This window comes from Strigops habroptila, chromosome 6 (genome assembly GCF_004027225.2).
Source record: "Strigops habroptila isolate Jane chromosome 6, bStrHab1.2.pri, whole genome shotgun sequence".
In the NCBI taxonomy this organism is placed as follows: Eukaryota; Metazoa; Chordata; class Aves; order Psittaciformes; family Psittacidae; genus Strigops; species Strigops habroptila.
Window position 1 is genome coordinate 59,883,411 of NC_044282.2, and position 27,872 is coordinate 59,911,282.

The 27,872-nt window shown below is 48.6% G+C and overlaps 1 protein-coding gene across 4 annotated transcripts; it reads right to left on the minus strand.

Annotated features, from left to right (window-relative positions):
* Window positions 1–27,012, minus strand: GATA4 (GATA binding protein 4). 4 transcript variants are annotated; one of them, XM_030491093.1, is made up of 7 exons: window positions 26,950–27,012; window positions 24,453–24,844; window positions 5,750–5,919; window positions 3,504–3,629; window positions 2,240–2,327; window positions 1,836–1,981; window positions 1–1,632 (listed from the first exon to the last, which is right to left on the minus strand). In XM_030491093.1, exons 2-7 carry the CDS (start codon window positions 24,559–24,561, stop codon window positions 1,450–1,452), a joined length of 822 nt encoding a protein of 273 aa, XP_030346953.1. In that variant the 5' UTR covers window positions 24,562–24,844; window positions 26,950–27,012; the 3' UTR covers window positions 1–1,449. The 4 variants fall into 4 exon arrangements, with proteins under 4 accessions (XP_030346953.1, XP_030346952.1, XP_030346951.1 ...); XM_030491092.1 differs by having other exon boundaries at window positions 24,453–24,694; window positions 26,950–26,974; XM_030491091.1 differs by lacking the exon at window positions 26,950–27,012 and having other exon boundaries at window positions 5,750–5,916; window positions 24,453–25,119.
* Window positions 27,013–27,872: the final 860 nt, after the last annotated feature.

Genomic DNA, 27,872 nt, shown 5'->3' on the forward strand with positions numbered 1-27,872 from the left:
TGATGAAAACACCATGGCAAGCATCTGGAGAAGCCCTTAGGCTGCACAGGGGAGCTGTGGCATCTGCAGCACTGGAGTTTGTTAAGCACATGCTAGAGGAAGAGCTGTCAGGGTTAAGTTAGGTAGAATTGATCCCTTTAGGAAAAGAGAATGAGTCAGTGAACTCTCATCATGTCTTCCAACTCCATTTGCTACGATTCCCTGGTTGCTGAGAGCCTTATGGGCAAGAAAAAACAGGAGTCTTGTTTAATATTCATGCATGAATGGAGTTATGCTTCTCTTGCAGGCAAGCAAGTCTATGCACAGGCTTGATAGAGAAAACAGCCCCTGCCTACCTCCATTAGAGACTGAAGCCTTTGCTTGTTTGCAAAAGGTGGAATCTTAGAGGGTTGGATGTGTGAAATGGTCATGAGGCAGTTGTTAGGGGGAAAGTGGGCACTCACAGTACAGCCAAAAAAAAAGGACAATCAGATTTCATCAATGACATCAAAACCAACATAGAAGTATGCAAAAGACTTAAATTAACTGTCTCAAAAGCAATGACACAGCAGCATTAGAAGAGCATCTTTCGTTTGCTGTGCTCTTGAATAATCTCTCAGCCTGGTTTGTAGCTATCCATAAGGGAAGAATCCAGCAGTTTCCTCCAGGATTTGATAACCAACGGGGGCTCCTCTACCTGCTTCCAGAAGCTTCTTCCTTCCAAAATCCCTCTTTGATTTTGGACAGACCTTCTCCAGGCTTAGCCAACAAACTGTTGAAAACACAGTCCCATGATTTCATAACGATAAATAGCAAAGGAGTTACTATTAAATACGGACATTCATTAGCTTTTCAGACCATCTAGGAAAATGAAGACAACGCTCTAGATGTGTGAGCTGAGGATGTGTGTGCGGGAGGGTCTCTTTTTTTTCTCTGCCCTAGATCATATCAAATCCACTAAAGCCACTAGGGCATGTCTAGTGAAGTCTGTTCTGGAGCTGGCTCCATTTGGGTGGAAGATCACTGAATTTGGGTAATGAGAAGATGGTGGCATTTTCTTCTGGTCAGGAAAAGAACAGATGGTGACTAATACAAAGTGTCTTTGCTCCACCTTTGAGTCTTAAATGCCAGATATTTTTAAATAAGCAAAATTCGAGTACTGTGTCCATCTTTGTGTCTCTGGCTATTTCATAGAAGGTGGTGACAATCAAATAGAGAGGCTCATTTAAAGTGGGGAAAAAAGGCTTCAAATCCATTAGTTACTTTGAGATTTGAGTCTTCTCTGTTAGTTTCAAAAGAGCTCTCCTACACCTCAGATAAGTCCTCTTTACCTCTTTGCTGGAACATCTCACAAGGGGAGAGAAGACAGGAAAGAAAGGGAAGTGGGAAACAACATTGACTTGACGATTACATGGCATCTTCTTCATCTCTCAAGCAGATCAGCCTGAAGTTCAGGGGTGGAAGACCAGGTTATGCAGTTATGATGTCCCCATGGTTTTCAGCTAACACCAGGCTGTTCCAGGAGTCCTGTTTGGAGCTGGTTTGTGGAGACTGGCTGATAGCTGACCGGTAAGCCTGTGGGGAAAGCTTCAGAGCTGTAATCGCAGGGTGAATAGATGACCCATGTCCAGACATGGCAGAGACTGAGAATGCCTATAGAAAGAGGAAAATCCTGTGAACAAAGCTTCAAACCATAGAGGACTATAGGAATCCTTCTATGGGAGGCTGGTGCTATTGTAATAACATGTCTGAGGATTTGCTGTAGAGCTGCAGATTGAAGCCTGTGCATGATACTTTGAACAGGCTACCATCCTCATTCCCGTCTTTTTCCCACTGACAGCATCTCCCCTCTCTACCTGAGAAATTGGGCTGGGGTGCCCATAATGAGATGAGAGCCCAGGTTCTGTTTTTATGGGGCGCATTTCCTCCGTGGTCATGGTGCTGCTGCTGCTGCTGCTGGTGGAGCTGGTGGTCAGGGTAAGACTCTCACTGCTGGATGGACCTGTGAGAAAGCAGATGGTAAAGGAGGCTCTTTCCAAAGGCCTTTCATACAGAGCTGTACCTCCTAAAAAGTTAGTGTGGGTAAAAATAAAGGTATAAGTGGGAAGGCTTTCTTGCTGCTGAAGGGCATTCAGCCATCCCCTGTTTCTGAAGAATCAGCACATTTTGTGTCTGGGTGTCTACTCGCAGGACTTGATGGTCAGAAACACAAGCACCCACACGTATACACATGCAATAAACTCCTCCATTCAACACTTACCTGCTGATGTCTTTGTTTTGTTAAGGTTCTTCGGCTTGCGCTTCCTCGTCTGAATGCCTTCTTTTCTCATTGCTAAAGGCCTTGGGACCTATGGACCCAAATATAAGAAGCACATTGGTTTCTGTATGTCCGTAAGGTCATCTAGGAGAATATGATTTCAGCTCCACCTTGTAAGCTCCATGAAAACCATCTGATTTAATTGAGAGCAACAAGGTGGAGCCCAAATTCACTGGTCAGCATTGCTGTGAAGAGGTACGTCAAGGCTACAAGATGTGCATCCAAATGGGAATAGATAGGTTTTCACACACAGGTATAGAGTGTTTTAAGGCCAGAAGTGAAACAACAGCTTGTCTGATTTACTTTCCCCTTTAACTCGGAGCAGAAGTCTTTCTGGCTAATCCCTGATTCCTGGAAATGTACCAAGCCTGTGTGGGGAGACTTCCCTTAGGAAATGATCCCACTGAGGTAGTTATCCTCATAGTCAGACCTATGCTGGGATTTCTAGGAAGAATTGTTGTGTTAGGTAAAGCTTCCCCTCATCCACCTTGTCTTCCACATTTGACCTGTCTCTCATGAATGCTCTTTCATCCACTGTGAAGCAGTGGACATAAGTGAGAGCATGGATGTGTATAAAACCCCTAGAAGTAGCAAGGAGAAGCAGAACTGTGATTTGCTGCTGTGGCCAGGGTGTTGAAGGCCTCCATCTCTGCCATGGGGGTGGCCTCATTGACACTGACTGATGGGAGAAGGACTGGAGATTTGCATCTTGAAGTCCTGCTATACCTTGGACTCCAACAGGACTCTTCTAGATATATCAGACATGACATAGATACATGAAGCCCCACTAACGGGAAGGGATGATCTGGACATCCATGCAAGAAAAATTGTCTTTCAGTCCCATGAGAAGTCTACAGCCAAGTCTTAGCTGGGATCTGACACCCTGTGTGGAGGAGCTCAGCCCTTTTTTGTGCTTCTGACTCAGACTTTTCACTAAAGTGCCTGAATTTAGGTAGGAAGAATCTGGGCCTAGTTTAATTGCTTTTTAAGATTTTGATGCAAAGGGGGACTAATTGGTATATGAGAAATCCCCAGCATGCATCACCCCTTGCCAGTATAAACATGATGTAGTGCTGAGGGGGGACTAAAGCCCACAGTGACAGCAGGACCAACAGCTCCTGGAGAGCACGGAGTCGTGCAACGGACCCAATCCCTTGGTGTTATTGATACTCTGGCTGTAGAGAGCAGAAATCATTGGAGGTGTTACCCCGTGGAGCTTCATGTAGAGTCCGCAGGCATTACAGACAGGCTCTCCCTCGGCGTTTCTGCGCCAGAGCGTGGTTGTCGTCGTCTGGCAGTTGGCACAAGAGAGGCCAACGCGGCGGGAAGCCGACTGCAGGGAAATGCAGAGGAGAGAACACATCAGCCCTCTGCTGCTACCACCAGCAGCAGCTCAGATCCCAATGAGCTCGCTCCGACACGCCTTGGGTTCTCCTCTCCTTTTGCTTCTCTTTTTTCTCTGTCTCTATGGATAACACAACCACCTTTCTCTTCCCCTCTTGCCTTTCAGCTTTTGCTCCACTGCCTTTCCACTGCCTCCTGCCTGCCAGTGCTGTGCAGACATCTCCTGGGGCATCTCAGATGGTGCTTGAGACATCACCTGAACAGAGCCCCAGATCTCCAGCAGGTTTAGTTGCAGGTTAGAGACCCACCGCATGTGCACACCCCTATGCTGAGGTGTCTGAATCTCAGACCCTCCTGCCCTTTCAGGCTCTCAAACCTTTCACCTTCCAAGCGTCGTGGCATATCCGAACAAGATATTATCAATGCCATGAATGTTACATACTCCTTGCTGGCTTTGTGTGGTGCTGCTTATGTGGCTTGAGGGGGAGGTGATAAAGAATGCTTCCAGTAGCATCATCTTCCTAAAGAGGGATAATTAATAGGAACCCCCACTAATGAAGCAGCACAAGGGAATGGGCCTTCTAAAGTTCCCTTTCTGGGTGAACAGGTTTAGCTAGGCTCAGAAGGCCACAGGAGAAAGACAATTTCACATCATATAAACTATAAGGTTTGAGCTTGGAAGCAGAGTGAGAGGTGGAAGAAGGAAAAGCCACATCTTCCATGCCTGCCTGAGGCCTGTCAGCATCCTTCAAAGCTCGGGTCTTAAGAGGCTGAGAATAATGTCTGGATGGGCAGGGGTCAAATTTGCTTTGTTTGCTTATAAAGGCTCCCTAAAGAGGAGCCTACAGGGAAGAAATCTGATGGTCTTGGACATCTAACCAGCTCTGCAGACCTGAACAGCACAGCTGATAATGGGGTGAAAGCCTGGGGGATGAGGACCTGGCAGCTGCCAGAGCTCCTCTGTGATCTTTGCCACAGCCTTCTCTCTGTGCCTTCTCTCTCATTATAAACCAGGATCAGTTAATCTACAGCTGCAGGACAATAAAAATTGAAATTCAAGTACTTCTTAAGACATCGGAAGCTGGAAACCCACTGGTGAAGAGAAACCAAACACTCCTTTAGTTGTAACCTCACCATGTATTTGCTTTAATCATTGTCCTTTGTAAGTGGACCGAGAGCTTAAAAGAGAGCTTGCAGCAGAGACAAAGATCTTCCCTTGCAGGGCTCTCTGTCATATCTCAGTCTCCAAAAAAAAAGGGTTTACACAATGACAGATTAAACTAAATCACTGAATGTATTTATTTAGGTAGACCAGCTGGCATTACTTTAACCACAGCCCTACATTGCATCCCTAGGCATGTCCTCCTTTTCTTCATGGAAGTTCTCTTCTAGAAGAAAAAGCAGGAATTTGGCCATTTTTGCAAGGTTTCCAGATTTCCAGCTGCCCAGAAGTGCATGGACAGATCTGCACAGGTCATCCATTTGTATTTCTCATGGGGTTTTCCAAGCCTTACCCCAAGGCTGTGCAGAGTTAAGAGCATGCATGGCTGCTTGTTGTAAAGGGCCAAGCTTGGTACCCAGTGGGGCATTCCAGATGTGCCCAAGGGTTACAAGTAGACCAGTAAATGAGCGAGGGCAAGGTCCTGGGTGCCAGCGTGCAGGCACTGGCTGTCAGTGCCGTGTCTAGGAAGGGGGCTTCACAAGAGGGCGCTGGGTGCCTGTGGCTGGTGGCAGCGCTCAAGCTCCCGGTGTCATTTCTGACACTTGCAGGGGACGGTTTGAGCACAGACAGGTCTGAGCCGTGCAGAGGGCAGTGCAGGCTGGGGATGGAGCCTCATGGAAGACAAGGAGTGGAGAAACATGGTCCTCAGGGTGGCTTGCTGGCTCCCTTCTGCCTGGGGTCGTAGAATCACAGAATGGTTTGGGTCAGAAGGGACCCTAAAGCTCATCCAGTTCCAACCCTCTGCCACAGGCAGGGACACCTTCCACTAGAGCAGGTTGCTCCAAGCCCCGTCCAACCTGGCCTTGAGCACTGCCAGGGATGGGGTCTTTTTGCCTCATCCTTGCACGCAGCCTTGCCCCACATGCATTTGTGTGATCTTGACTTACCAGCCTCCTCTGAGGTTTGAACAAGGGCCGGTTGATGCCGTTCATCTTGTGGTAGAGCCCGCAGGCATTGCAGAGGTAGTGCCCTGTGCCATCTCTCCTCCAGAGCGGGGTAGACATGGCCCCACAGTTGACACATTCTCGCCCCTCTGAATAATCATCAAAAAATTCTGCTGCCATGATGGGAGAGAAAGGAGAAGAGTTGGTTCATTAGGTGGCCATACATTCGATTTCTGGTCTGGTCCTCAGTTTAGCCCAGAGTGACATTTCAAGAAATCGCAAATATTCAGCTTTTATCGGTTGCAAGAAACAGCTCTTCCTTTCTTAAGGAAGCCCCCCCTGGCATTACCGGGCAGAGGAACCCCTATCCCTGCTATACAGTGTTGGCTGCAGGACTTCTGTGGCAGCAGGGATGTGCTGGGACACGGATACAAGGAGACAGAAATAGAAACCTTCCCTTCTGCTCTGACATTATCCAATTTTCAGGATTGGACATAGCCAGGGCAAACAGATTGGGACAAGCGAACAGCCGTGTTTGCAATCCAGACAAATTGCATCTGACCACAGACAAACACAGGCCTGGACCTACAAAGCAGAACTGCCCGGAGATCAGACAGATGCCCAAGCATCTCTCAACAGGGCTTAAGCAGGTGTGGGCAGGGAAAGCTATTCCACATTCCCTGTTTCCACCCAGCCCCTTGGCAGAGGCGAATGGCTGCAGAGAGCCAAGAGGAAGAGATGTTCATGGGCCTTTGCCCTATTCTTTGCGTAAGAACATCTCCTGAACTACAGGAGCCCACAAGTACAACCCCATCTCAGGCTGTCAGCTAACAGACATCATCACTGGGTGTTTGTGTGTCAGAGACTGAGCTTTTGATGCAAATCTCTGTCATGCTTGATGTCAGTCTCCAGGGCTTTGGTGCACTGACCCACCATGTTCCTGGTTCATCCTCCACCAGGCCCTGGCTGAAGCTGCGATATGAGGATGAGGACACCTGCCCTGGGCTGGGCCAGTCCAATCTCTCTGGCTATGGCAGGTTCACATCATCTGCAAGGCAGTGCAGGAGTCAGCACGATGCACCTTAACTGCACCATCTATTGGTCAGCTCACCCTTGGATGCAATGCCCTCAAAAAGCCGAGAACTTTGCCTAATAGACATCATCTATCAGCCTTGCTGACATGTAAATATATCTGCATCGAGATGGCATGGCCCTTGAAAATGCGTGTTACTGATGGTTCTGTCTGGAGAGCATCAGCTACTGAGTTCAGCTTGGGCATGTATTTCTTGTGCTACAAAACCATTCCTTCCTGCACATGGACACATTCTGTTGTGGGCACCAAAAAGGGAATGGTAGACAGTAGAATAATTGGGGAGAAGAAGAAAATGACAAATGACAGCAAAGGGCTCCATTATTTAGCATAGGCTGGGAATGAACTAAGCTGCTGAAAAAATTCCCAAGAAACCACAGCATGCAGGAAATATTTGGAGGACAGCAAGAGCTTTGCATCAGGACCTTGAGCCAGCATAAAATTGGTTTTTAAAATGTTATTATGCATCTTGCTATATTTTGTGCTTGTCTACCTGCTTCTTATACAAGTATCCCAACTTCCTGCTGGAAGAAAATAGTTCCCTAAAGAGCAAACCAACAAAATTTGGCCTCCTGCCGATCTGTGTCTCAATCCCACGTGGATTCACTGATATCTACCAAGGGTTATGTTCAGACATCAGCATTATTCGCTCTTTCCTCCAGACTATTTTTGGAAAATCTGTAGGAAACTACATAACGATGAACCAGCCAAAGGATTAAAAAATTACTGAAGTGGTGCCAGTAAACAGAGACACAAAGAAAAAGATTCACGTGAGCCTAATTCTCCCTAAAAAAACAGGCTAAAAATGACAAGACATTATACCATATGCCAACGGGGAAATGCTAGAAAACAGTAAATGAGTGAACCCAAGGGGATCTGGAGCAGAAAAGGAAGAATCCAGTATCTTCTCAGCATCTTAGGAAAATCTCATTACCTTTGAGCAATTCGGGTGGGTTAGGAAAGATGGGAATCCCTCCAGGTGATTTTGTACACATGGATTCAGTGATACCGGTAACCATAATGCCTCACTTTCCCCTTTAAAGTCATGATTGAATCACAGCCAAAATCTAGATCAAATAAACTTCCTTTGAAAAGAGAAGGGATTGGAACAGCTGGTCAGGAAAGAACTCATTTCCTTGAAAAATCTCAAGGAAAACATTTCACTATTTTTTTTTCATCTTAGTTGTTGTTGAGGTTTTTTATTATAATTTTCCAAAGAAAAAGCCGAATTATTTTCACAGTAATTTTTGTTCTATGAGAAAATCCCTTCTTCTTTGAAAGTAATTCAGTACAAAGTTGTTGACATAATCCAGAGAGAATTTAGAGAGCAAAGGTAGTCCAAAGTTAAAAACTCTTGACCGACGTGTGTTGTGTTTGTGACTAATTACAAGATACCATCTTTCCTGGAGATTTTTCCACCAGAAAACCCAAATCTGAAAGTTTTTGATCAAAGAAAGAGGAGGAAATTCCTAGCGGTCCCTTAGAAATGTTTAGAGTTGGACTGGCTCTTGAATAAGAAGGTCCCTCAAAATGTGTATGATACAAAGAGATGTCAAGTGTGAATATACTTCTGGTTTTATTAAAAAACAGGGTATGAGGAATTTGAACTAAGCAAAGTGTAAGTCTCTTATTTTCTGACAATAATCAAATTTGCTACTGAATATAAGTGTCATTTCCCAAGAGTTTGTGTGACACCCAGCTATGCATTTTTTTCACTGCTGGTTTGTAATCAGACATCCAAGCCACCAATGCAAAGCAGTCTTGAGACCTGCTTTCCTTTTTAATCCATATTTTTTGAGCTATATTCGTCACTACTTGTTTGGTGGTTTGGTTTGGTTTGGTTCAATTTACATGGGATTTGGACTGGAGCTTCTGTCTTGAGGGACTTTCATTGGTTTAAGTTTTCACAAGTCCTCTTCTGCTTCTGTAGTAAAAGCATTTGTGTGATATTCCCCTCTCAGCTGTAGGCAAAGGTGATCTTTGTGAACATTTATAAACAGGAACCACCAGTGTTTGAGATGGGGAAGGAACAGACTTTGTTCCTAGGGCACTCTGAAGCTCCACGCGATGAGTGGCTCTCCCTAATTGCAGCCCTCATGGGGCAATATCAGATGGGTGCGTCCCCTGCGTACACCACCCGGTGCTGAGTCAGAAGATGACATCTGCACAGTGCAACCTCATTAAAACCATTGCTGGAGCCATTTGTCAGAGCAGAGGGAGCTCCATGACCACAAGAGATCTCACCTCAATCACAAGAGATCCTCACCACAAGAGGAGAAGTACCTTCACCTGCTTCAAAGTAGGCTTGATGATGGCAAAGGATGTGTCTTGGACACTAATGGTTACTGGCTTAGAGAAGATGGTGTAGGCTTAGTGGATGGCCCTTAGTGATGAAAGGCATTTGAGCCCCAGTGGAAAACTGGAAGGCAAGGGACTGGATTTCTTTTTTATGGAGGTGCTATAATTTCACAGCATCACTAAACTCAAGGATGAAGTTGCCAAGGGGAGCTTTCTGAGTTGACCTTGCTGAGACATCCCAGCTGCTCTGGAAAACCTGAGGATTACAAAATCTCATTACAACGTGATGAGAAAGCATCACCTGCAGAGTTGCAGCCCATGCAGTTTCACGTGGGTGGGTGTCCAAGACCTAAGAAATCCGAACGTTCTCAGGGCTCAGAGCCCATAGGAACTGTGATCCACCATCAGGCTGAGCTATATTTGGCGTGGAGGTCACTGGGCTTCAAGTGCACTAATTGTTTAATTTGCCATTGTTATTACTAATGGGGATTAAGAAGGCTCCCCGGGAAAAAGCAGTGAAGTGTTTTCTTGGCTTCCGTCTCGGGGCTGGAGCTCTAAATCCTGGCATTATGAGATCCCCTGACACTTATTCCTTGTACTTAGCAGCCGGGAAAGGAAACGTTTATTCAGGCAGCAAATTGCATGAGCGGCTCCCGGAGGGCTCTGAACAATGCGGGGGGAAGGAAAGGCTCCCCCAGTCACACTCAGGGCAATAGTTTCCGTTTCGTGGCATAGGAGCCGCTGCCTGATAATGGAGATTTATGGGTCTGTCCGGTGACCTCTGTAACAGCCTTTCTGCTGGAAAGATTTACTCCCTTTCCCAAAGCCAGGTATGGCCAGCGCTGGAACAGGATTGGGGAAAGGACAGCGTTTGCTGGATACACTGAGAAGGACATTGTCCCATGGCTGGAGTTGCCTCATGTGCTGAATGGCCTCATCTTCCTTGTTGAACACAGCTCCTATAAGTGCCGTTGCCTAGCCCTTATCTTGGATAATATCAGTCTTGGGACAGTCCTCTTTATAGGTTGGGTCCCTGACATTGACTAATGCTAATGGCCTTCTACCTAAATCTTCATAAGACCCTACCTTTGGTCCACAAAGGAGCTTCTCGCATGAGAGCAGATCATGAAATCTTGCTTTATGACCCAGCCGGTGGAGACGATGGCTTGGGTCGTGTCCCTATGCTGGTCATCAGCTTACTGTGTAAAAAGAGATCTTTTTCCCCTCACACCTGCTGTTTATGAGGACTGCAAGGTCCCCAGGACAGGAAATGTCACTTGTGTGTTGCACAACAGCCTCCTAATCTTGGGTGAGGCCTTAAGCATGCTAATGTCAGAAATACTTTCTACAATGGGACATTCAGTCCCCAGGGAGCCAGGCGTAACTCCTAAGTGAGGCGCTGGGGTTGGTAGGGAAAAAGCATTCTTGGATGTGGCCTTTCATGGCTCTTAGTCATTGGGAGTGGTCCTTCACGTTCACCGCCAGGTCCGCAGAGATCAGCTGGTATGGGCAATGCAGGGTGCAATACGAAAGCAGATCTGAGCACTGCCAGGTAGCCTACACCTCTACAGGCACATGTCCACCATGGCTACAACATGATAAGCATCTCTGACCAGAGACATGGCCCACCCAAAGTCTGAGTGCTTTTGCCTTCCCAACCAGGAGAATCAGACACCAACTGGGGATCAGAGGGACGTTGCCCAGGGCTTGAGTCTGAAGAGCTGAAGAGTGGCTTGAACAGCCTTCTCTGGGCCTCTGCCAACCCCAACTCTGCTACGCTGACAGTATGTCCACACCTTCTGGGTTTGTTTGGGCTTTTCTTTAACAACCCTCAATCTCTTAGCCTTGGAGAGATCATCTCGAACGTGTAAAACCTGATGGATCAGGAGCTAAAAGAATAATAATAGCAAAAGCACCTCCAACAGAGAGATTTTGAATCCTTCAGTTCAGAGCCAGCAACCAGTTTGTAAGTTTCCAATTCCAAACCAGCCTCTAGAAGAAGACGAAGAGCCCTCCCTACACTGGCTTGGGTCACGCCCTGCTGCATGAGAAACAACAATGAAGTTGTCTACCTTCTTCTGCCCTCCAGCCCCTTCACCCTCTGGGTGAAGAGAAATGGAAAGAGACTTCCATTAATATAGCACTGGAGTTTTGTTTACAGCTGGAGGGATATTTGATATCAACATTTCCCCCTGCAGAAGTGTCTTCTCAACCCAACGAAGCAACTCAACAAAGGAGAAGCTGTCCTTCAAACACAGCCAGGCACTTACAGGCTCTAAACAGACCCTGAGAGCAGTTTTCCCCACAGAGAAGCAGTTTCCTAAAACAATTTGTTATGATAAGAGGTGAGAGCCACAATCCTGTGTATACACAAATCCCAAATGGACTCTCTGGGGAACTCACAGCTGAGGCAAAGGACATTGGCCCCTCGGACACATGGATGCCCTGGGATCCCACCAAGACACCTTCTGCTCCGAGGGGCAGCCACAATAGCATGGCAGGGGGAAACAGGGTTTGCCATTCCCAGCTGCCTAGGATGGCTTGTCCCAAATCCCACAATTGTTTCCATTAAAAAGTGACAGTGTGAAAACCCTACAGTTCAAGCCTTTAGGGGTCCTTTTAATAAATCATAGAATCATAGAATGGTTAGGATTGGAAAGGACCTTAAGATCATCTAGTTCCCACCCCTAGTGGAGCTGAAAGGCACATCCTCTGAATGGATTGAGATGCTCCCATGAATTGCATGACTTCAGAAGCTGAAGGTTCAAGGGGAAACACCCACCAGATCACAGCAGTTAAAAGTGCTGGTTGGTCCAGTACCATCGCAGAGCAGGGCTGAACTGGAAAGGAAGACAGCAGCAAAAAACAAGGAGAGACAAAAATACAAGGGGCAAGGAGCAACTGTGTTTAAATAAAAAGCTCAAATTTAAGCATGGGAGAGATCTGTAGCCAAAAGAAAGCTGCCAATGGGCCTTTCCTTTTTTGATGGGGACATCATCAGCTTGACACACAGACTAGGATCAGCAAGCCCATGTGCCTTATCTTGCCCTTCAACTAATGGAGCTGAGGATGTTTCTGTAAGAGCAGGTTCTGCCCATTGGCTTTTTTTCTCTCCCTCTTCTCTGCCTGTTTCGCCTCTGACAGAATTTAGGGGAAATTCATCAGGGCTCTGCTATTTTAGAGACTAATGGGACCTAGACATGGAGAGGCAAGGTCAGTGCCTGTTTGAGTAGTGCCAATCACCGCATTGGTTGCTGGTGGGAATGTGGCTCCTTGTTCTCCTCTGATCTGGATTAACAGACATCACTGTGTGATTGCTGATCTACAGGAAATGGAGAAGTGGGTAAATTCCCTATGCTTGCCAGAAATACAGTTTCAAGCAAAATGCATCATTGTGCTGCTTCAACAGAAATGGCTTGGTGCTGTCCCAGAATGTTTTGGGGTGTATCATCTGACATGTCTAGGTTGGTTACTCATTTGGCTGCCTACATGAAGCAGTTTCCCCCCTGCAAACCTAAAGACTCTACTTAGTGCTTAGGAAACATTAAACCTACAGTCTGGCTGAGCCACATGCTAGTTTCAAAAAGGCAAAGAAATCTGGTTTTCCCTTGCTTTGCGAAACACCGTTCCTGTGCAACCTTTCCCAGGCCAAATGTTTCACATCAAGGCAAAGAGAACACTGTGTCCCTCCCCTGCAAAGTTCCCTCCTCTGCCTGTGGCAAGCCAAGGTCTATGGCACACACCATTGCCAGCAGCCAAGAATACTCCTTTCCTTCACGGATGTGTTTTCCCCAGTTTGAAGGACAGTGGACATAGAAGCAGCCAAGGGACCAGCTGAGATCATATGCAAGAAGGACACAGCAAACACAAAGGTTTGTCAAATCCTGGGCCTGGCTTTTAGTTCAGTCTTGGCTCTGCAAGAAGCTTCCCTTGAGCAAGGCTTTTCATCTCCTTGTAACACTGTTCTTCACCCATAAGAGGGAGCAAAGGCTCTTCCCTGCCTTGATGGAGAGGGGCAACAGGACAGCTGTCAAAGGCCACGGTCACAGACGTGGAGGGAAACCACATACATCTTGGCTGTCTCCACATCTATGGATGTGGATGGAAGAAGGCTGGATTCCTCTAAAGCAGTTTCAAACAAACTGCCTGTTTTGGGAAGGGGCAAGAAATGGTCCTGGGAGAACTGTCTAACCTGGTTGCTTGGAAAAGCACTGACAGCTCTCCAGTACACCTAAAACACCAGACCCCAAGCCATCAAACCCAGTGGTTGTACCAGAGCTGAGTGGACAGACTGGTGACCCACACACTGAAGTACGATGTCCCACATCCAAACGGCACACAGTCTGCTATAGAGGAGACAGCCATACAAACTTCCCCAAGGATGCTTTTGGTTGGAGCGCTTGCTGGCCACCCCTTTGATAGCAACCTGGTGTCCAACAGCAGCTTCTGCTGGCTGTCTGGTGGTGTGTGAGTGAACTCCAAGGTCTGCTTTCTTTTGCTGGGATGCATGCCTGATCCCACCCACCACGGTGACCTCCCCTTTTTTAGTCCTACTCACAGTTCTTACACTTGTAAATATCTGAGGCTCTTCTGATAAACAGAAGATTCCTCTGCTTATCGACTGTCCAAATATTGTTTAACAAATCTTAGATTAGCATGGAGAGCCCAGGGAATGGCCAGGATGGGGCCATCCACAGCCTGGGGTCTGCTTGGCAGGAGGTACCTGGAAATGGTCTTTCTCTCTTTTGACAAAAGAAAAACAGCTACAGTATTATCCTCCTTGAATATGGTCCATCTCTAAATGGACATGCCCTACCAGAGGCTCTTCTTTGATGACCATAGGGGAAGGGATGATGGGGAAAAAAATGTAGAGCAAAGCCTGGGATTTGCAATGCCATGATCCCACCTGGGCAGCTGTGCCAGAGGCTGTGCTAAGATTGAAGAGCATGGTCTGTTGGGCTCCCATGGCTGGCATCTGGCATTATTTCATCACCAAGCATGGCACAGCCTTCACATGCTCTTGGTCCATTTGGGCTCCTACAGAGCAGCTAAAGAGCTGGAAGTCCTTAAACCATGGGAAACCAATGGTGTTTGGTCATACATGCTAGTGCAGCATCTGTCTGACTGATGGTAACCATCTGTCTGTCTGTAGAGATGACTGCCAGCACCCAGGTGAACCAAAGCCAGGGCCAGCTCTGGGCCCAGGGAAATTGGTGCTGTCTGGGATCATTACAAGGACATCAGCTAGCCAGATGTATGCAGACAATGGAGCCAAACTCTTCTCAATAGTAGGAGAAGGTACAGGGGGACACAGCACAAACCACAGGCTGGGACTTCATTTGGAGGTGGGGGAATTTCCATCCCTGGGCATTTCCAAGTCTCATCCATGTAAAGCCATAGCTGACCTCAGCCCCTGCTAGCAGTCCTACTTCAAGCAGGAGGCTGGACTAGAGATCTTCTGACCTACATTTCTGCAGTGCTGCAACTCCAGAAACTCAAAGGTTTATGTTGGGTTTTTTTCCTAGACTGGTGCAGATCGAAAGGAAAGACATTTATCCAAATCAAGTTGTGAAATCCTGCTTGTAGGAATACAATTGATTGTATTATTGTTATCATATGTCTGTGTACTATACATGTGTATGCATATATACACATATACACACACATATATACACTTACATACACATATAAATAAATGTATACATTTATATATGTACACACATACCGTAAATAAGAATACAAGCTAGGAGTCATCTCTAATCAATTCTGTTTGGTTTTGCTATTAGAATTATTATTCTATGGCTATATAGAACATAGCTGTATAATCTTTTGTGTCTGTGTATATATACTTATATATATGCGCACAAATACAAGATGCAGAGACACACACACACATATATATATAAAAATAAAAAATCTCACTATATGTGTCTAAAACATATATATAGCATGTGTAGGAATAAAAGAAATAGGTAAGATATATACTGCTCCACAGGTCTAAGCCCTCTCTGAGCATGACAGCACTGACCAAGATTGACGATCACATGCATATCCAAACCCCTGCCCCAGTTTTCTTTAGCTCGCTATTTAGACACAGGCTCTGACTCCAGTCAGGAGGTGTTACACTGACAAATCCCACTCAAAGGACTTACACCAAAATAAGTGAGGGCAGATCCTGGCCTCCCTACAGGACGCCAGCCGGGGACAAACAATAAGGTGTTTACTGCAGTTCATCACATTATAGGGGACAGTCAGTTTGTCTAACCCCTGGCCCTTCTCTTTTCCTCTTCTGTTAGTTATTCCGAACGTTAAGTCAACTCGGCCCCTGAGCGGGGTGGGAGGATGGAATGATTCTCTCGGCTGCCAATAAAGCATCTGCAAAGGTCAGTTCGCACAGAAACTGCAGCCCAGGCCAATAAAACGGCAGGTATCGAACTTATCAGGGCAACATATAACTTGCAGTTTTTCTAACTCAATTGATTGGACTTTTTATCTAAAATAACAGGCATTATAAGATAGGGGAAAGTCGAGATAAGGAAGAAAATTGAGTAGGTCTTGAATCAAGATCAGCTTGGGGACAGGTTCAAACTCCCACACCTGCCCCGGAGGAATCAATGAAAGTTGCTTGGCGTCGTCCACTCATTTTGAAATGCTGGTGAAGTTGAGTGAACTTTGAGACCATGGCGTTTATTCTGTGATTATAATTAACCTGCTCACCCGTTGTTATTGATTTTGTGTGAAGGGAGGTGACAGAGTCTGACTGGGATGTTGGTTTAGGAATAGAAATGGTTGGGGAGGGCAGGCAATGGGGCAAGCAGCAGCGCAGGAAGCTCGCCCTGCTGGAGTGAGACCCTTCCCTGGCTGGGGAAAAAGGGAAGGGGATGAGAAGGGGATTTTACCCTTGTGCATGTGGTCCTGCTTGTACTGGGAACTGGAAAAACCCTCTTCACATCCAGTGAGTCAGGGTAAATCACAGCATCAATGATCTGCCCCATTAAAGCAATGAAGGACTGAAGGTGGTTACCCCCTGGAGAAAAGCCTCGGTTGTCCCCAGGATCCAGGGCATCCTCCCAACCCAGGGGAGCAGGAAGAGGAGTCATCCCTCCAGGCCAGCTGCCCCTCTCGTGCTCCGCATCACCAAGGCATGTCCCAACTCAGCGTCCTTCCCAGCAGCCAGTCCCCTGAGCAGCCAGCCCCTGGGGCCAGCACTCCCTTCCCAAAATAATCTCAGCCATCTGGGGCCAAACATGTCATTCGGAGGAGTCCTGATGTCTGGGGCTCATCGCTTCACTGATTTTTTTACAGCTCCACTGCTGCAAGTCCTGAATATTGAATAATGATGGCTCCCTGGCTTGCAAACCCAAGATTCTGGCTTGGAAACTCATAGGAGTTTAAATAATAAATAGTAGGTTATGTTTTTGGTCTCTTCTAGAGTTTCAGCATGAAGGAATCGGGGTTTCCCAGTTTTTCTCTTGTCCAGAAAAGCTGCTTCTTTCCTTTCCTGCAAAAGCAGAGCCTGACATACAATAACATGACTCCGGAAGCTGGAGCTGGAAGGAAAAATGAGGTGCACCAAAGCACAAGGGTTGGCAACAGTCGGAGGCAGGCAGCTGAGAAGCAGACAAGAGGGAGATGTCTCCTGAACTGTTTGGAGATGTTTGCAGAGCCAAGGGAGGCAGCCCACTGCCCTGGCCCTCGAGGCCAGAGGACAGCCTGGGACTTGCTTAAATGTTATAGACACAGGCAGAGCGCACTGTGCAAGCAGGAGCTGTAGGGGAAAAAAGGCAAGAATTGGCAAAATTTGGTCTCCTACCCGCCTGCTTTATCTCTGTCCTCAACCTCTTCTGCTGGGCTCAGGTTAAAACCTTTCAGGGGAGCCTGATGGCAACAGGCACCCAGTCCTAGCCCAGCACCCCGTAAATACACTGTGCTGCAGCTGGAAGCATCGGCCAGAGAGAGATGGGTGAGCTTTGGGGAGAAGAGCAAGAGCAGGCAGCGGCGTCCCACCGCGGGACCTCTCCTGAAATGCTCTCCCAGCAGACACCGACCTAATTCCCAGGGATTAGGAGGAAACATTTCCAGGCATGACTCTGTTATCCCAGATTCAGAAGCATCCAGTACCAGTCCCTGGTGGAGATGGGAGACCAGCCCCTCTGCATCCCTCATCTGGCTGCCCTCACCCCACCTCTGATGCAAAATTTTCTTTTTCCCTGACTTTCTGTGAATTATTTTTTCCTCTTTCACAAACATGATGAATTTCCGAGTCTCTCCCAAGGCTGGCATGAGCTGTTCAAGCCCCACTGGCTCCGATAAGGGGCTCACCAGCTTTATGTGTTGCTAAAAATAATTAAAACAAACCCACAAATCCCTGCATGCTTCAACATATAAACCAAGCGTCCACTTTCCAGAAAGGAAAAAGAAAGGTCCCACTGGCTTTTAGGGCTTCACCTCCCCAAGAAAACCTGTAGGTCCACATATAATTTGCAGGAGGCTGCATTATTTTCCTAGGAAATCTTCTTGCATGGGCCTGATCCTTCTCCAGCTCCCTTTGCTTTAAAATAGGAATGGTTTCAGCTCTGAGAAAGTGAGATGGTTTTTTGGGGGTTGTTTGGGGTTTTTTTCATCATAGTCTATACTGATTTTGCATAGGGGGGTTTTGGGGGGGGAGGGAGCTGATCCTGCATCCTGCGTCCTGCAATACTTGCCTGGGTGAAAGAGGGATTTGGCTTAGAAAGGCGGAGGAAACAGCAGAAAGATGTTGGAGGGACCCAACTTTGCCTCCCCCAAGCAAAGGGTACATCCTACATTTGAGTATCCACCTAATTAAGCAAAAAAAAACCCCTTTGTGCCAACAAATAATTGATTAAAAAAAATAATTACTGGGCACTTCTTGGAAAAGAAGAAATTATTTTTACTTCCAGTTGACACTGCCCCAAACTTGGCTTTAAAATCCGGCCCTTGCCAAAACCTGAAATCTGAAACATTTCAGCGCTGATGGCGGGGTCAGATCTACGTCCAGCTTTGAGAAATCTCTGCCCAGATATTCTTTCTCAGCAGACCCAGTGCCCGCCTGCCTGTGCTTTTTTTGGGGATGAGAAAATCCAGCTCCAGCTTATCGTATTGAAAAAGAAATCACCGCTGAGTGCCCTGGGTGTTCCAAAGGGTGCAACAGCATGGGGAATGCTGCGAGCTCTGCAGCAAGTGACCTTCTGAAAAGCTGCAAGGGGAAAAATAAACCCAACACGTTTCTGCAGTACGAGGCCTTACAGTGGCATCGCTCAGTGCGGCAGAGCCATGGGGGCTTTCAAGAGAGCCTTTTGCTACGGCTTGTACCAGCTGCTGAGAAGCCAACGATGATCGAATTATTTTCGAGCGCTGTCACGCATGTGTAAGCACCCGTGTATAAAGACTTTGCTGCTCAGGCATGGCAGATAATTGGGTTTAATTTGTCATTACGGATGTATTTACAGCTTGGACCGGTCACCGTGACCGATGATATGGGGAAGACTTGTAAGGGCCAGAGAGACGTTAGTATTTTGCCATAACGTTGGACGTTATCGTAGACAGCTGCGAGGTTTTTGTCCCACAAAGGGGATCCACAAGATTTTTTTCTCCGTAATAAAACCCCTCAATCCAACCTTATAATGAAATTTCCTTGTACAATTTGGGTTAATTTTGGAGGTAAGAGCATGTTCTCACATATTCCCCTGGTTATTTAAGCGGCACTTCACACTCGCACACCAAAGGCGTATTTACACCTTCCTGCCAGACAGCAGCGTGAATTAAGGATCCATCTACAAGGTGAATATTTGGCATTTCCAACCTCTCTTTTTGCAATCTTACAGGCATAATTACACATCCCCCTCTCAAATCAAGCCAGACCTCTGACAACCCAATCTTGCCATTAGGACTGAAGGGCTTCGGCAGTGTAATCATGTTATTGGGGGATCACACGTCCCTGTAAGACGCGGCCGGCACAGCCTTCCAGCATAGGCAAAACCTGCTAGTTTAAGCTCATGGTCTGAGCTCTCGACACACATTCCCACCTGGTTTCGCAGGCAGTGGTGAGCCCCAAATGGGAGGCAGACGCTTCATTAAGTCTTTTTATAGGAGGGTTGCAAAAACCTCCAAAGACCTGAGGTGTTCCGCTGCATCCCCCCACCTTCCTCTGCCCCCCAGGAGCATCACCAAGCAGGGGGAGACCCCCAAATATCCCATTTTCAGTGAGGAAACTATAGGGAGAGAAGGACACAGCTGGCTGGCATGTGAATTTGGGAACAAAACCTCTGAAAGATGATATATTCTATTTCCACCCCTTTCTCCTTCATGTGCAAAGCTGTGCGGGCTCGAGGAGCAAAAATTTCAGCCCAGAGCCCAGTGCTGATGAGAAACAAGGTCTCTGAAGGTTTGGGGACTACGCTATCAAATTGTCTTAAACTGAATTTTCCCTAAAATTTCATTTTTCCACCTTTATTTTATCAGCCCCTGCACAAATCCTCCTCCAGCTGACCTTCAGGCACAAACGCTTGCTCATCTCACTGTGCCGCTGCTTTTTTCACCCAGTTTGAGATTTTATTTGCTGGTTGATGTTTTGTTGGAGAGTTTTTTTTTTTTTTTTTGAGGCATCCTTAATGTTTCAAAGATTGTTTGCCCATTCAAAATACCCAGCTGTGTTTGGGATAACTGATTTTGGGGAGCCCCTCTCTGCCTGCCGAGCCAAGGTTTCTCCACCATCAGACTAGCACTGAACAGAAGGATCAGGCCCGATTTCCTTTGGGAAACATTGCCTGGTAAATGCTCGTTTCCAAGGGTTTTGCCTTTTTCCCCCAAAATTGGTGGAAATAAATATGTAGAGAGCAAAATATAGGCTGTCTCTTAGAAAAATAATTGCTATTATTGTTGCAAGGATAAAGGCACATACATGAGTGCGTGTGTGGAGGAGAAAAAAAGTTAATTCTGGCTTAATAAGTCTTAGATTCAGTGCCACGATCTGCTGCCTAAAGTTTTACTGCTTTACAAAAATTCATGAGCACTTATAATGTATTAACTACTACACCATGGCTGTTGTATGCAACGTGTGCATTTTTATGCAGTAATAAAGTGCAATTTTCAATTAAGGAATTGTGTTATTAATCAGGGTGATATAGTGCCCGTGGTGGTGATATTTTTATTACTGTTGCTGCTTTATTTGCAGTTTAAAATACACTGTTTGTGGATTTGGGTGGAAATAATTAGTTGTGTGTTTGAGCTTGATCTTGCTTAGAGATTAGAAACCTTAATTCTGTGGGTTTCACCCCGAATCCCAGACTCACTGGTGACAATTAAATTAGGCAGGAGAGCAGAAGGTGGCTTGAAACCTGCAGGGGGGGAAAACAAAGCCCTGGGCCAACCTTCCCCGCCGGCGGAGCCGAGGTGAGAAATGCAGCCGATTGCAAAACAGGGGTTGTAGGGTCCCATGCAAAATGCAGACGTGTCCTACGGCCCCATCCCTCGTCCTACAGCCTCATCCCTCATCCTACAGCACCATCGCTCATCCTCCAGCCCCATCACTTCATCCTACAGCCTCATGCCTCCATCCTACGGCCCTATTCCCTCCATCCTATGGCTCCATCCCTCATGCTATGGCCCCATCCCTCCAAAGGCAGGGACAAGAGAGATTGGGCTCCCCTAATTGCCCACTGCCCCATAGGGAGCAGCCACCTTGTTCTTCAGTGTGTGGGGAAGGTCGGGGGCTGCTTGTAGGACAGAGGGTTGTAACAAATGCCGGTGAGTCACTGGAAATGCCAGCCCTGGGGATGCTACAGGGCAAATCTCTTAGCATCCCTATGGGAAAGTGTAAGATCTGGTTCACAATCTCTCCCCCACCAGCAGTAGAGAAGACATTTTCCAACCAAGTGTCTGCTCCAGGCTTTGATCTTCCCAGAGGCTGCTGCTGCTGCGTTCAAATGGTGCCTGTTTAAGGAATCCTGACTTCGACTTCGTCAAAGCAAAACGCAATGCACCCATTAAAAATGCCCACAGCCCCTCGCTCCGATTTACTCCCAACCACATCAACCTGCTTGATGCCACAGCAAAAGAAAAACCCAATGCTTTTTAGCCAAAAGCAAAATTACAGGAGGTGGGCATGGCAAACCAGGATCTGGCCCTCCATCCTCGGCCTGGAAACATCCCGAAGACAGCAAGCAGCAGCGGGCTGGATGCACTCGGGCTCCTGTGCTGCCCTCGATCCCTGTTCCCCTCTGCTTGGGGAAGGGAGAAGGAGCAACTGCTCCTCCGTGCTGATTCGGGGACAGATTTCAAGAGGTTTTGGGGGCTGGCAGGGAAGACTCTTCAAAGGGCACTTTGCAGCGGGTCCTTTTCATGCCTCATTAAGTCGGGAATTCGCTGTAAGCCCATCCAAGGCAATGCCTGGAGCAAGTTCACGGCCTCGACTGCAGGGTCTGATCCTGCCCTTCAGGGTAATGAAATCACTCACCAAACTTACTCTGAAAAGCCCAAATCTGGCATTTTGAACTCACACCGGGGAAAGATTTTCAAACAGGGCCGTGTCTTTTATGCACCCGTCCTTCCCAGTGCTTTATACCATAGAGCTGCATTGGCACCTTTTAACCCAGGCCAAAATTCCTCTTATTAGGGAAAAACAAGCAGATTTTTCTTTCTCTTAGTATAATTTAATTTGGATACATTTCACTAAACTTCTTTTCCTGGTGCATTGCTTTACAGTGGGGAAAAAATGTCATGCCCAATTGCACAGACTGAGTATCTGTGTCTGCTTATTCAGCTACACCTGCATAGACCTGATCTTCATTATTAAAAAATGAGAATAATTAAAATCCTAATGATCCCAGGGGTTCTCGGCAATTAGTGCTATCCAAAAGTGGTGGTTCTCCAGGAAGCCAAATCACTGGAAGAAAATGCACTGCAAGAATCACTTGATTTAATATAGCGAAGGATTGTGTTTCCACCTTGAGATTCCTCGTTGTGCAGAGAATAAAAATATCTTTAGTCCAAAGGAAAGGTAAAGGAAGGAGTCGGCTCCACTGTGCCGGGCACTGCTCAGACGCTCAGCCGGGCTCGGATGTGTTGTTAAACTGGGTCTGTGATGGGTGCAATACACAACAGTGTTTCCTCCCCACTACATCTTTCCCTGCCTTTGGTTTTTCAGCCCATTAAGGCTTTTTGCCCTTGCTCATAAGAAAATACCCCTTTCTCCTGGCTCAGAAACCACCAGCCAGTCTTTACGTGCTTCATGCCCCCCTCCTCGATACCTGCAGCCTGTGCAAAGCATCGTCCCGGTGTCAGAAAGGGACCCAGCCGGGAGAAGCCCCGCAGTGGCCGCGTCCCGGCTCAGGGAGAACAGGGAAAGGGGCAGGTCTGGACCTTAAACTACTTGCCGGGGGAGCTGCCTTCCAAAAAGTCCATTTTAATCCTGAATTTAAAACTTGCCAGCTTTCAGGCAGTTTATTTTTTATTTTTACCAAAAACAAAGCACTTTTTACTTAAAACCCAAGTGTGTTTCCCACATTCAAGGCAGAGACATAATGAGACCCAAGCTAATAAATCCCGCGGTTTCTGCTGCGGAGGACGGAAGCGATGCCGTGAATCCAGCACCCGAATCGGGACCCAGCGATGGAAAAGGGTCCCGGTTCCTTCCTCCTTCCTTAGAGACCACTAATGTTTGCTGGCCTGGCTGAGCACATCCCGTCTTCCCGGTGCTATTTAAGAGCCCAGATAAAAAACACCTTTTGCCACCAAAATGCAGGCTGTGAGACCTGCAATGCAAACTGCTGCTGAACCCCTCAAACTGCTGGCTTGAAACCCCCAAATCACTACGCTCAGCTTCTGGCACTTTACAAGCCGATGGGTATTTTTGCAACTGCAATATTCATTTGCATTATTTTAAAGTTATTTTTATTACTAAAAGCCCTTTAGAGACCAAAGCAGAAAGCTGACATTTTTTTTTCCCAAGGAAGAGGTGGCACCGTAGTCAAATACAAACATGCTATCTCCTTGTTAATATTCAATTATTATATGATTATTTGATTCATCTTGATTTTTATTCCTATACTTTCTACCTTCTCGTGGCTTCCCAAAACTGGTTGGCCAAAACTTTATCCTTAACGATAATCTCTTCCTCATTTTAAGCAATTTCATAATGCCCAAAGAAAAGCAAAGGGCATTGGCGAGGTAAAGCCTTCACTGACGCCCAACTTTCCTTTCTTTAAGTCTTAAAATAATGATGAAGATAAAGGAAATCTTGCCAAACACGATGGAAAAATTGCCCTCCAAAATTCAGGTTAAAGAATGCAACCTTAAAATGTATCTGCACACAAATTTGAGTCATTTTCTTTGTTAATCCCAACCCCAAAGCCGACAGAAATATCTTTGTGGAGAGAAAACGGGAAAGAAAAAAGCGTTTATGAAACAGCGATGCAAAGCTGTGCCCCCATTTCTCTCCCCCTTTCTCCCTCTTCCTCTCTACCAAATATAAAAACAATGTTTTAAGCCATTTGGGCCAATTTCTGGTTGTAGACCCAGGGGAGCTTCATGAAATGAAGGCTCCAAGATGGGGATCGGCACAAGAGACCAGGACTGAGATATTTCGAGGGGCAGGGAGACAGTGAAATACAGGTCTGGGTCCTTCAGATGTGCCTGTGAATCCCTCAGGAAGTGTGATAATAAATGTGGATGCATTTCTTTTTTTCTTTCTCCATCATCTCTCCCCTCTCAGGACCAAATTTCCCTTCGCTTTCCCTTTTTCTAGCCTAACTGGTCTTAAATAAAAGAAGACGTAATATGGAGCAGCGCGAAGGGAAGATCTGGGATTCACGGGCCACACTTCAATTTTATCGTTTTCCATGCAAATTTCCCCCATTTTACACCTCAAACAAGCCCAGGAAGAGGCTGCCTGTGCGCCCACAGAACATCGTGGTCCTGCACACCGGGATCATCCCCATCGCAGCCCCTAAATCCCCTCGGAGCTGTTTGTGGAGCCGGCAGGCCCTGGCGCGGGAGCTCAGCACATCACTTCTTGCTGCTCCAGGCCTATCCTGAATTATATTTATTTTTTGGAAACTGTTTTTTTTTTTTGAGGATATTTTGAAATGCTGGTTTTGCAGAGAATGTGTGTGCAGGGCAGGGGGGGATGCCAGCACCATGGGCACCCCATGTTTTGCAGCCATATCCTAAATACACCGAGTTTCTCCCTCCTGCCTTTCGCACCACCTCGCCCTACCCAAAGAGGGGTGAGTGCACAAATATTTGGGGGTCATCGGGGTGAAACCATCCCTCCCCTATCCCAACCCTGTGTGTGCTCACCTATGTTGGCATGCCGGGCGGCTGCGGGCGTCCCTCGGCTCTGCAGGTTGTGCAGCATGGGGCTGTCGAAGGGTGAAGAAGTCCAGGTCGTGGCCATTTCGGGGCTCATGTAAGACGGGTAGGGGCTGGAATAGGAGCTGCCGAAACCCCTGCTGTACTGCTCCCTCCCGTTAGCAGAAAGGTTCAAGGAGGTGCCATAAGCCGCCGCGGCTTCCCGGGAAGAGGTGGCAGGGATGGGGGTGCTGGTGGAGAAGGAGAACCGAGGTGACACGGGAGGGTGAGAAGATCCCGGGTTGTAAGCGGCGCTTTCAGCTCCGGGTTGAGTCCAGATGGAGTGGCTGGAGACGGGGCTGCCTTGCTGGGAAGAGCCGCTGCTCTGGAGGTACGGCAGGCTGGGAAGCATGGAGGTGACCCTCGTGGTGGGCACATAGACGGGGGACGCTGCGGCCGCGCTGTGCATGAAGCCACCTGCCCCCTCGTACGCCGGAGGGCCGGGGTTAGCTGCCATGGCTAAACTCTGGTACATCTCGTGATGGGCCTCCCCAAACCCCGGCCGGCTCCCCGGCCACAATCCAGAACGATGGGGAGCGGGTGGAAACCCCCCGGCTCCACTTTCCCCTGCGGTGAGCTGGCGCGGTCTCCCGTAGGTACAGCCTTCCAGCCAAAACCAAAACACCACCAGCGATGCAATTTTCCTCCAACCCCCCCAACCCCTTTTCCCCACACCTCCCACCTTCCCCACCTTCAGCAGGTCCAGCCGCCGCTCCGACACCCCAAGCAAGAAGCCCAGGTCCCTCCGGAGGAGAGATTTAGCTCCCGCCTGGATTTAGCTTCTCCCACCGGACTCCATCCATCACCTCCCGCCCCCCCCCCCCCCTTCCACGATGGGGCTGGGCTGCTTAAAACCCCGGGTCAGTCTCCTCCCCCCCCCCCCCCCCCCGCCCCGTCCAGCAGCACCTCGGGGAGCCCGGGGGAGCCGCGGCCGGGGGTGCGGGAGGAGACGGCGGCCGGGACACCCCCCACCCCGGGGCGGAGGGATCGGGAGGTTAGAGCAGTCCTGGGGGGGGTGTAGGAAAGGGGAGGTGGAAGGGGGGGTGCACAGCCGGGAAGGTGAGAGACAGCGATGCTCTCTCCTAGGGCCTGGAGCAAAAACCTTTGTCCCGCAGGTACGATCGGTGCTTTAAGTTGTTAATGGCCCCCGAGGCCCGTGTTTGATGTGGGGCTGGCGGCGGGGGGGCGACCCGGAGGCTGCGGGAGGGGGGGTAAATTAGGCAGACGGTGGGGAAAAGCCGGGGGGTAGGAAAAGGAGGAGGAGGAAGGCTGGCTCAACCCTGTCACCCCGCGCCTGCCCCACGCGTGTCCGCACCTCCCAAAGGCTGGCCATGCATGGAAGAGGGGTGCTTAAAAGGTGGGGGGCATTAACCCCTGCACCCCCTCCATGCTGCCCGTTTGCAAGTGGAGGCATGTGGGAGCAGACCCCCAGCAGCAGCCGCAAAACTCCCCCTTCCTGGGTGTTTTTACTCCCGTTTTTCCTGCGTGGGGAGCTGTGAGAAGCTGGAAGCACAGCAGGATGACACGCGGGATGCCGTGGGTTTGGATGGGGAGGCATTTCCCAGAGCCATAGGGCAGGGTGGGTGTGATGGGTGCTTTTCCCCATAATGGTTTGGTTTCTGATTTGGGCCCCTTTGGCGGGGTCTGGGGTGGAGGGCCATGGCTCAGGCTGAGGGATACTGTCCAGGCCTTGCATAGGGATTGCGATGGCAAGACCCGATAATACCCTTGTGGAGGGGCGTCAGGGGGAAATCCCCTTCCTACGGAGAGTCTGGGAGTGGGGTGAAACCATCTAAGATGCTGTTTTACCCACAGATCATGGAGGGATCCTAGAAAACCATATCACACCCAGAGAAGGGCTGGATGGGGGGGGGGAATTATGGACGGAGAAACAACTCTTGGGACTGATTTAGATTTAACTAGCAGATTCCCCCGGCTGAACCTCTCTGCTGGGCTGAATTTAGCAGCACAAGAGATAATCGGCAGATAAGGGCTGATACCCGGGAGGACAGCGGGAGACGGGCAGGCGGCCGAGGAGAGGGGGAGAAGCCGGAGGCAGCGTTGGGAAGGGGTAAGGATGGAAGAGAGCCGGGAAGAAGGGGGTTTAAGGGAGCTCTGTATCCCCCTGAAACCCAGGGGACAGAGCAGTGGCTGGTTCGTGTGCGTGTAACCGGCCTAGGATGGAGCATTTCCACTGGACTCTCCAAAGAGGAGCGGGACCCAAAGGAGGGGAAAAAGGAGTTAATTTCCCTCCTGCCTTAAAAATAGTAATGATGATAATAATAAAAAAAAATCGACTAAAAAAGGAAAAGAAAAAAGGCAAAATTGAGTCTGTTTTCAAGCCCGAGGAGACAATAGGAGGAAGCTTTCAGGGGAGGCCCATAGGAAGGGGTTCGCCGGGGTCCAGTGAGGGAGAGGAGCAAGAGGACAGAGAAGCACTACCCACCTTTGGTGCTGGGGGCACAAGGGGTGGAGGGGGGCCAGGCCGTCGGGCAGGACACCCCCTCGCTGCCGGGAAGGCAGAGGACTAGGAGATGCTTGGCTCCTGCCTTCTCCTGCTTTTGGGGGGTTTAGGGACAGTGGGGCCCTGCCTTCCCCCACCTTCCTTGGCTCCCCAGTGAGGCCAGACTCCCCAGTCCCACTCGCTGACTGGTTTGCCCCACATCACGTGGAAATGGGCGGCGATGGGAGGAAAGTGGTGGAGGGGGGCAAGGGGGGGTAAGGGGGGACTGTCTGATATCTGTTGCACCATCAGCCGGGCGCCAGGTTTCATTGCTGTGCCAGGGAAGGAAAAAAGGAATAAAATCATAAAATCAAACCACCACCACGGGCACGGCCCCACGGCCGGCCCCACGCTGCAGGCAAAGTCCAGCCGGGCTGCCCTGCTCCGCACCTCCTCTGCACCCAGAGGGACACCCAGGCACAGCCCACAGAAGTAAAACGGGGTATGTTCTGGGGGGCACGGACACCCCCCAGCTCCCCAGTTCCTTTGGAGGCAGCCCCCTTTCCTGGGGATATTGCACAGGGTGGGGATTTCTCCAAGCTCCTGCCCCTAAATCCTTTATGGTCCAAGCAGAGCGAAGAGGTGGCAGCCACTGTCCCCTCCACCCCAGCCTGCTTGGGGGTGCCCCCCTAAACTGGACACCCATTTTTTGCTCCCCACCGCCTCCCCGTGCGCTGGGGTCTAAAGGTTAGTGGTGCAGCACAGGGCCAGTTCAGGGAATAATGCTCACACCCTTAATTCTTCCTACACCCCGGGGCCGGGATTTCCCTTGGAAATTTGGGGGTTCTACCTGAGGTGGGGGCTGGCAGCAGCTTTTGGGGCTTGGACAGAAAAGAATCCTTGAGGAATTAAAAATATCCCTATGA